The sequence below is a fragment of the Hemitrygon akajei genome, chromosome 31 (assembly GCF_048418815.1).
Source record: "Hemitrygon akajei chromosome 31, sHemAka1.3, whole genome shotgun sequence".
Lineage (NCBI taxonomy): Eukaryota > Metazoa > Chordata > Chondrichthyes > Myliobatiformes > Dasyatidae > Hemitrygon > Hemitrygon akajei.
The window spans coordinates 10,849,465-10,859,929 of record NC_133154.1 but is presented as its reverse complement, the minus strand read 5'-3'; the positions used below and the strand labels follow the sequence as shown (position 1 = coordinate 10,859,929).

Genomic DNA, 10,465 nt, shown 5'->3' with positions numbered 1-10,465 from the left:
CTCCATAATCAGATTGAAACTAGTGTTTGTTGGAGGCTGGTTCTCGAATTGGCGAGAGATCATGACATCTACATCAGCGGCTGTTAGCAAATCCACCAGCGCCCCTCCCCCAGCCGGTCGAGCAAGGAAGTTTTTATGAGAAACGCAAACTTTAGTGATGAGGTGCAGAATGTTTCAGGGTCCCGTGTCGGCTCCAGGACCCAGCTGCCCCTGGAGATAAAAGTGCCGACTGAATAATCGGGTTGTCTTCGACCTGCCTGGGACCGGTCAGAATGTCGCCTTTCTCCGGAGCAGAGCTGCTGGGGAGCTTTCTGGTTCTTTTGGTCTGGAGGGGGGTGCCGGCGGTGAGTTGTTTAGCTTTCAAAAACTGTATAGGGCTGTATCTTCAGACGCGCTCCGTCAACTGCGTAAACCAGGGTATCACAGAGCTGGCCCAGGCTGTTTCGGACATCCCCTCCGACACCAGGGTTCTGAACATTTCCGTCAACAAGATCATGGTTTTGCCTCAGAACGGACTGAAAAACCTGGTGTCTTTGGAGTATCTAAGGCTTGACCGCAACAAACTGAGCTGTATCGAACCGCAAGCCTTTTGGAATCTCAGCTCCCTACGAGAACTCAACCTGTCCCACAACTATCTGGAGTCTCTACATCGAGACGCGTTCACATCCCTGCCCAACCTCACCAGCCTTAGCCTACAGCACAACAAGCTGAGGGATCTCTCCGGAGACACCGTCTTCCCCTTGAAGAGTCTCCAAATTCTGGACATCTCCTTCAATAATTTCAGCAATGCCTCGTCTGTAATCGCAGCTCTGAGACGGGCTGATGCTTTGAGAACATTGCGTCTTCAGAACTCCAGCATAAGATATCTGGAAATTTCGACGAGTTTCCCGCCGCGACTAAGCCGCCTACTCCTCGCCGACAACCCGCTCTCCAGATTCCGGGCTCCCGCCGATTTTTTTGCCAGCATTGACCACCTGGACGTGTCCAACTGCAGCTTGTCGCGAGCCGAGAACCTCACCTCGATCAATTTATCCGGTGTCCACTCCCTGAGCGTCGGGCGCAACCCCCTGGCTCCGGCCGAGGTGATCGAGGCCGTGCGGAACATCAAAGCGCCGCTGACAAACATCAGCCTCAGCTACTTGAAGCTGGAAAAGGAGCAGCTGCGAACTCTGTGTGGGATCTTGCTGAAGAGGGGGATTCGGTCAGTCACCCTGGAGGGCAATAAATTCAAGGATGTGAAGGGGGTCTTCAACCGGTGCAATACAATTTCATTTCTGGACATGTCCCACAACAAGATTAGAACGCCGGACATTTTTACCTGCGGGGGCGCCCCCAACGATCTACAGACTTTAATACTGGATCATAATGTCATTCGAGATATCTCCCTGTGCGCCGTGGGTCCCGGCGGAAGGCAATGTAACTCGACCGCCCCTTGCCTGGGGAAACTGCGTTACCTCTCGTTGAGGTACAACCGCATCTCGGCCATCATGTCTCATGCGTTCCAGCAGGTTCCCAACCTGGAGACTCTCTCTTTGGCGTTGAACGGAATCAATTTCATCAACATCTCTGCCTTTGCGGGTCTAAGTAAACTGAGGTTTCTATCCCTGACTAACAATGCAATCGGAGAAATCTTTCACGCGACCTACATGCACGTTAGGAACTTGGAACACTTAAAGCTACGAAATAACAGGATTCCCATTATCTACAGTGGATATTACTCCAACCTTTCCAGGCTGGTCACGCTAGATTTGGGCGGGAATCATATTGTGGAGATTCGAAAAGGAGGTTTTCAAGGACTCCGATCTTTGCGAAGGCTCTACTTGGATAGGAACTGGTTGAAGGCTCTTTCGGCGGATATGTTTGACGATTTGCAGTCGTTGCAAGTGTTAGATTTGGCCCAAAACAAGTTGACCTTCGCGAAAGCGCCCGACCACTTTCACCCGTTCCTTGCGCTGCACAGCCTCCGCATGCTGAAGTTGCAACGGCAGGACACGCCCGGCAGCATGACGCTCCCTCCGACCCTGTTCGATGGCCTCCAGAGGCTCCAGATTCTGGACATCTCCAACAACAAATTCGACACTCTGGACACACTGCCCCTTCATCAGCTCGGCGGACTGGAAGTCTTGTACATGAACAACGTTTACCAGGCCTTCGGAACCATGCACAGCAAGACCTTCGCCAACCTGGTCAACCTCCGGCTGCTGAGCCTGGAGAGCGCCGGCTTGGAGTCCATCTGGGAGGCTCTCTTCGAAAGCCTGGCCAGCCTCCGCACTCTACTGCTCAAGGGCAACAAGATCGGCGTCGTCAGGAATAAAGACATCCTTCAGCTGGGCAACCTCAGCTACCTGGACCTCCAGGACAACCTGTTCGCCTGCGTGTGTGAGAACCTGTGGTTTCAGCAGTGGGCGGTGAAAAGCAAGGTGCAGGTGCCTCTGTTTTACGGGTACTCGTGCGGGGGCCAAGGAGAGAGAAAATTATTGGCACAATTTGACAGATTGATCTGCAACAACGGTTTCGTGGCGTTTTGCGTCAGTGCGCCGGCCATCTTCGCCTTTGTGGCGACGGCTCTGCTGTACCACAAAGGGAAGTGGAGCTTTTATTACAGTTACTACCTGCTCCGTGCGTGGGTACGCGAGAAACAGTTGCAGAGGTCGCACAGTCGGGGCCACCAGTACGATGCCTTCGTGTCCTACAACTCCAAGGACGAGGGGTGGGTGTTTGACCAGCTGCTGCCGCACTTGGAGACCGAGGGACCTCCGTTTCACCGTCTTTGTTTCCACCACAGGGACTTTGCGGTCGGCAAGCCCATCGTGGAGAACATCGTCGACGCCATATACAACAGCAAGAAGACGCTCTGCGTCATCTCCAAGAATTACCTTCAAAGCGAGTGGTGCTCGATGGAAATGCAGGTAGCTCTGTACAGGCTCTTCGATGAATACAGCGATGTCCTCATCCTGGTCTTTCTCGACGAGATCCCTGGCCACGTGTTGTCTTCCTACCATCACCTGCGGAAGCTGCTGCGGAAGAAGACTTACATCAGTTGGCCCGCTGATGACGCGGGCCAGAGGCTGTTTTGGGCGAAGCTGCGGAATGCTCTCAAATCAGACTGCTCAGCTTCGGGGAAACTGATGCACCCGCTCATCCAGCACGAAAGCTTACTGTACTAAACCCTTAACCCAGGTGCGTTACACTGACCGCGACGCGGGCCCACAAAATTAGCCATTGGCCTTTCACCTCCAGATCTGTTCGGGTGGGTGGGTGGGTGGGGGGGGGGAATAGACCAAGAGGATACCCCACCGTTTCACACTCTCGTTCCTTACTTCAGCTTCGGCAATTCCTTCTGCGCGACCGATCTCCAGATTTATACCTCCTCAATGTGTAGAAATAAGACCAAACGACATAAGGAGAGGAAGAAGGCCATTCGGCCGGTCAAGTCTGTTCTGACTCATTATCCCTCTCAACCCCAATTCCCCTGCCTTCTCCCCGCAACCGTTGATGCCATTGCTAGTCAAGAACCTGTCGACTTCCGTTTTAAATACCATTGGCTGTTCTCATTATCTCGGTTCAGGATAATTCCCCTCCTGTTTCAGAATCCCAACTTATCAAGTTGCTATATCAATGCAAACAGAACCCCAACCCTCCTCCCCCCTTAAGTCGCCACCTCAAACTTCCTTCCCAAAGAAAAGGAAGCCAGGTTTACTCAACCCGTGACCACAAATCAACCCCTTAGAATGTAGAACTCGGACCAGGACGAAACAGAGAGAAGCCCTTCCTCCCATGATGCTGTGCCGGTCTAATTTAATTGGTATTCAAATGCCTCACTAATCACTCACTCATATCTGCTTACGCAATGTCCATCTCTTCTCATTTCCTGGACATATTTAAGAGCCTCTTGAACACCTCCATTGTATGCGCCTAGGCAGCATATTCCAGGCGCCCACTGCTCACAGTATAACACAACCTCCCTCACACATCTCCTGTGAACTGGGGCTCGTTCACCTTCAATGTGCATGCTGTCTGGTTTTAGACACTTAGAACATAGTGCGGTCTGAGCTCTAAAGGGAAAAAAAAATCAATATGACTTCATTCCTTAGAACATTGAAGACCGAGGGGAGATCTGATACAGGAAATCAAAATAATGAGGGGTATAGACAGGGTGAATGCAAGCGGGCTTTTTCCACTGAGGTTGGGTGGGACTACAACCAGAGATCATGGGTTTTAAGGGTGGAAGGTGAGAAGTTTAAGGGGAACATGAGGGGGAAACCTCTTCACACGAGGTGGTGAGGGCGCGGAACGAGCTGCCAGCACAAGTGGTGCGTGCGAGCTCGATTTCAATGTTTAAGAGAAGTTTGGATAGGTACACGGATGGTAGGGGTATGGAGGGCTGTGGTTGATGGGAGTAGGCAGTTTAAGAGGTTCTGGCATGGACTAGATGGGCCAAAGAACCTGTTTCTGTGCTGTACTTCTCTATGACAAAGGAACAGTCCATTTTGGCCCACAATGTTGTGGATAAGTAATTGAACTAGTTATTAAATGCCAAACTACACCCTTCTGCCCAGTCAGAGTCCAAATCCCTCCATTCTCTGCCCAGCCATCCTAAAATGCCTCTATCATATTTACTTACACTGTGGGATGGGGGAACAGATATGTTAAGACCTCAGACTAAGTCAGGAATCAAAAGGTTGAGCATGGTGTAACTATGTCCTGAGCTGCGTATATTTCAATGCAAGTCCTGTAAGAAAGGCAGATGAGCTCAGGGCATGGATCAACATGTAGAATGATGACACTGTAGCCATTAGTGGGACTTGGCTGCAGGAGGGGCAGGACTGGCAGCTCAATACTCCGGGGTTCTGTTGTTTCAGGTGCGACAGAATGGGAAGGATCAAAGGGGGGGGGGGGGTGGCTTTACTGGTCAGGAAAAAATGTCACAGCAATGCTCAGTCTGGATGGACTGGAGAAAACTTCAGTGAGATGTTATGGGGGGGGGGGAACTGAGGAATAAGAAAGGAACGGGGCTGTATTACAGACCACCCAACAATTCGCCGGGCTTAGAGGAACAGATTTGTAAAGAGGTCACAGACTGTTGCAAGAAACATAAGATTGTTATAGTAGGTTATTTTAACTTTGACTGGGACTCTCCTACTGTAAAAGGACTAGATGGGATAGAGCTTGTCAAATGTGCTTAGGAAAGTTTCCTTCATCAGTATGTAGAAGTCCCAACAAGAGAATGTGTGATACTTGATCTGCAATTCGGGAATGAGACAGGGCAGGTGACAAGAGTTTGTGTAGGGGAACACTTTGCATCCAGTGACCACAACACCATTAGTTTCAATCCGCAAGAAGATAGGTCTGGGGTGTGGGTTGAGACTCTAAATTGGAATAAGGCCAATTGTGATGGTATCAGAAAGGATCTGGCAAGTGTAGATTAGGACAAGCATTTTTTTTGGCAAAGATGTACTTGGTAAGTAGGAGACCTTCAAAAGTAAAATATCTGAGAGTATGAAGTTTGTACTTTCCTGTAGAATAAACAGGTAAGGACAGCAGGTTTAGGGAACCTTGGTTTTCAAGAGATATTGAGGCCCAGATTAGGCATGTAGGAACAAATGAGAACACTTAAGAAAGAAATCAGGAGGGCTAAAAGAAGACATGACATTGCCCTAGCAGACAAGGTGAAGGAGAATCCTAAGGGGATTCTACAGATATGTTAAGAGCAAAAGGATTGCCAAGGGGCAAAATTAATCCTCAGGAAGATCTGAATGGCAATCTATGTGTGGAGCCAAAAGAGACGAGAGAGATCTTAACTAGATGTCTTGCATCTATATTTACTCATGAGGCAGACAGAGAGTCTACAGAAGTGAAGGAAAAACAGCATCAGCTTCACGGACCCGGTACAGATCATGGAGGAGGCGGTATTTCCTGTCCAGCGGCAAATTAGAATGGATAAACCCCCAGAACTTGACAAGGTGTTCCCTCGGACCCCGTGGGAGGCCAGTGCAGAAATGGAAGGGGCCCTAGCAGAGATATTTAAATCATCCTGAGCTACAGGTGAGATACCAGATGACTGGAAGATAGCTGATGTTGTTCTGCTGTTTAAGAAAGGCTCTAAAAGTAAACCAGGAAATTATAGGCCAGTGACATCAGTAGTGGGAAAGTTACTTGAAGGTATTCTAAGGGACTGGCTATATGAGTACTTGGGCACTGATTAGGGATAGCCAGCATGGCTTTGTGCATGATAGATCATGTCTAACCTATCTCGTAGAGTTTTCCGAGGAAGTTATCAGGAAAGCTGATGACGGCAGGACAGTGGGTGTTGTCTACATGGATGTTAGCAAGACATTTGACAAGGTCCGACGCGGAAGGGTAGTCAAGAAGTTACAGTCGCTCGGCATTCCAGATGAGGTAGTAAATTGGATTAGACATTGGTTTTGTGGGAGAAGCCAGAGAGTGGTGGTAGACTCTCTGACTGGAGGCCTGTGACTAGTGGAGTGTTGCAGGGATCGGCGCTGGATCCATTGTTATTTTGTTATCTGTATCAGTGATCTGGACAATAATGTGGCCAGCTGGATCAGCAAATTTGTGGTAACACCAGGATCGGGGATGCAGTGGGCAGCAAGGAAGACTGAGATCTGGACCAGCTGGAAAAATGGCAGAAGGAATTTAATGTGAACAAGAGCGAGGTGTTGCATTTCAGTAGGTCTAACCAGGGTACGTCTTCACAGTGAGCGATAGGGCACTGAGGAGTGTGGTAGAACAGAGGGATCTGGGAATACAGATCCATAATTCATCGCAAGTGGCGGCACAGGTAGATAGGGTCGTAAAGAAAGCTTTTGGCATATTGGCCCTTATAAATAAAAGTATTAGGTCCAAGGGCTGGGATGGTTTGTTGAAGTCGTATAAGACGTTGGTGAGGCCTAATTTGGAGTATTGTGTGCAGTTTTGGTCACCCACCTACAGGAAAGATGTAAATAAGGTTGAAAGAGTGCAGAGAAAGTTTACAAGAGACTGGAGGATCTGAGTTTTAAAGAAAGATTGAATAGGTTAGGACTTTATTCCTTGGAATGTAGAAGATTGAGGGGGAAATTTAATAGAGGTGTACAAAATTATGAGGGATATAGAGAGGGTGAATGCAAGCAGGCTTTTTCCGCTGAGGTTGGGTGAGGTGACACTGGTGGTCATGGGTTAAGGGTGAAAGGTGAAAAGTTTAAGGGAAACATGAGGGAAACCTCTTCATTCAGAGGGCCATGAGTGTGTGGAACAAGCTGCCAGTGCAAGTGATGCACGCAAGCTCGATTTCAACTTTAAGAGAAGTTTGGATAGGTACATGAAAGGTAGGGGTATGGAGGGCCGTGGTCCCAGCACAGGTTGATGGGAGTAGGCAGGTTAAATACTTTGGCACAGTCTAGAAGGGCTAAAGGGCCTGTTTCTGTGTTGTATTTTTCTATGACTCAACGACCCCTGGCAGTGATTCAACCCTTGGAAACAGATACTGTCTACTCTATCTATGCCTCTCATAATCTTATAAACCTCTATCAGATCTCCCCTCAGCCTCCGACGCTCTAGAAAAAATGGCCAAGGTTTGTCCAACCTCTCCTCGCTGCACATGCCCTGTAAACCGGGCAGCATCCTGGTGAACCCCTTCTGCAGCTCTTCCAAAGCCTCCTCATCCTTCCTATACTGACGAGACCAAAACGGAATCGAATATCTCCAGATGAAGCTTAACTTCCCGAATCTTGAACTCAATTCCTGGACCAATAAAGGCAAGCATGCGTATATGCTTTCTCCACCACCCTATTGATCTGTGCAGCCATGGAGATATGGGCGTGGACCCTCCACACATCAACACTTCTAAGGGTGCTGCCTCTTTACAGTTGATCTCCCATGGTGTAACACCTCACATGTTGTCACGTTAAACTCCATCTGCTGTTTCCCTACCCACATCTGCAATGGGCTGAATGGCCTAATCCTACTCTTATGTCCTATGGTCTATATTCCACGGTGTCAGTCTTCTGTGCACTCCACAATACCACCAATCTTCGCATCATCTGCAAATGTACTAACCCACCCATCTACGTTCTTCACGATAGCGCAGCAGTTAGCGTGATGCTATCACAGCTCAGATTTTCAAATTTAATTTCGGAGCCGCCTGTAAGGAGTTTCCATGTTCCTCCCCGTGAACATGCGGGTTTCCTCCGTGTGCTCTGATTTCCTCCCGCATTCTAAAAGCGTAGCAGTTAGTCGGCTAATTAGCCTTTGCGAATTGTCCGGTGATCGAGCCGGGGTTAAATCAGTGGGTTGCTGGGTGGCCGGAAGGGGCTGTTCTACGCCCTATCTCTAAATTCGGTACTGTGCAAAAGTCTTAAGCACCCTCAACTTTTTTATCTGTTTTCAGATGGTATAGTCTTCACAGAGTCCAGATCTCAACATTATCAAGGCTTTCTGGGGATATCTGGAGAGATAGAAGCAAGCAAGACAGCCAAGGTCTACAGAAGGACTGTGGCAAGTTTTTGAAGACCTACCAGATGATTTTCTTTTTTAAAAACTGCACAGCAGTGTACCTAAGAGAACTCATGGTTTTAAAGGCAAAGAGTGGTCACACCAAATAACAATTTGATTTTTTTTTACTGTTTACTGTTCTTTATAGAATTTTTTTTTCCATAAGACCATAAGATATAGGAGCAGATTTAGGGCAGTTAGCCCATCGAGTCTGCTCTGTCACTTCATCATGGTTGGTCCATTCTCCCTCTCAGCCCTAATCTCCTGCCTTATCCCCATATCTCTTCACACCCTGAGCAGTCAACTTCTGCCTTAAATATAGATAAAGACTCGGCCTCCACAGCCGCCTGTGGCAACGAATTCCACAGATCCACCACTCTTTGGCTAAAGAAATTCCTCCTCATCTCCATTCTAAAAAGATGCCTCTCTATTCTGAGGCTGTGTCCTCTGGTCCTAGACTCTCCACATCCACATCCTTTTAACACATGATAGGTTTCAATGAGGTCAACCCTCATTCTTCTGAATTCTCGTGACTAGGGGCCCAGAGCCATCAAAACGTCCTTCATAGGTCAAGCCATTCAATCCTGGAATGGAATAATTCTCATGAACCCTCCCCAGTTTCAGCACATCCTTTCTAAGATAAGGGGCCCAAAACTGCTCACAACACTCCGAGTGAGGCCTCACCAGTGCTTTATAAAGCTTCAACATTACATCCTTGCTTTTAGATCCTAGTCCTCTTGAAATGAATGCTAACATCGCATTTGCCTTCCTCACCACAGACTCAAGCTGCAAATTAACCTTTAGGGAATCCTGCACAAGGACACGAAGTCCAGGGAGCGTGTGATTTCCCCCTGACATGTTTACATGGGTGGTTCCCAATACAGATTTGAATATGGACAGAGTAACTCATAAGGAAGAACTCAAGCTTTCAGATATGTTTGTTGTGCAGTCAAAAGTCTTCAGAACAAATTCCTTGGAGGAAAATTATTTTAAAGACTATATTCAGAATAAAGTTCTGTAAGAGTCTTCAACTGTGGTGTTTTTACATACATGTTAATAATATACAGGGTAAATACATCTACAAAACGTTGCGTGAAAGATTGAAACAACCTCCGGCAATTTGTGATCCGTTCCGGGAATCCACCTTCCCCCCCTCGTCTGGCTTCACCTATCATCTGCTGGCTTGTATTCCCTCCCCTCCTCCCACCTTCTTATTCTGGCTTCTTCCTCCTTCCTTCAAGTCTTGATGAAGGGTCCCGGCCCGAAACTTTGACTGCTTATTCCTCTCCATAGACGCTACCTGACGCTGTATCCAGTATTTTCTGTTTGCTTTAAGCATGGAGGAAAATAAGTTAAGAGCCGTGTTCAAAAGGGAATTAAATGGGCATTTGAGTGGAATTAATTTGCAGGGCTACTCGGGAGTTGGGAGGAAGAAAGAGAATAATTTAGTAGCAGGCACGCGTTAAATGGGCCAAATAGCCTCCTCTGTGCTATTACGGTTCTATGATTCTGCTTTGTAATTTAACAATCTTCTTCAACACACAAACGCCCTGCATTATGTCTGTTACCGGTTCAAAGATTGCCACACGCATCAGTTGTATTGTCTATGATTATTGCTGTCTCTAGTAAAACAAGATCCAATGACCTACCCATTTGTGGTTTGCTTTTCAATCAAACGCCTCTCCACTTGATCCCACCCCTCTCCATTTCTTTCCTATAACCTCCATCATGACCCGATGTGGCACTGCCAGGCCCCTGTGAGCTGATGACCCCCCCATTCTGCTGGTGTTTGTGGAGGAACCATCACACCCGCCGATCAGCACCGGGGGGCTGGGTGACTCGCCTACTGGGTCTGCAAAGTCCCAAAGCGACTTGACTTATCTACTGCCCGTTACGCTGGCGTTTCGAGCAGCAGTGAAGCTCCTCCATCTCTGGCGGTGTTCAGGGCTTCTGTCATCGTGTCAGAAGCTTC

The 10,465-nt window shown here is 48.2% G+C and overlaps 1 protein-coding gene across 1 annotated transcript; it reads left to right on the top strand.

Annotated features, from left to right (window-relative positions):
• Positions 1 to 272: 272 nt before the first annotated feature.
• Positions 273 to 9,505, top strand: LOC140719288 (uncharacterized). Its single transcript, XM_073033812.1, has 2 exons — positions 273 to 3,180; positions 8,390 to 9,505. The coding sequence occupies exon 1, from the start codon at positions 273 to 275 to the stop codon at positions 3,165 to 3,167; it is 2,895 nt and encodes a 964-aa protein (XP_072889913.1). The 3' UTR covers positions 3,168 to 3,180; positions 8,390 to 9,505.
• The last annotated feature ends 960 nt before the right edge of the window (positions 9,506 to 10,465 follow it).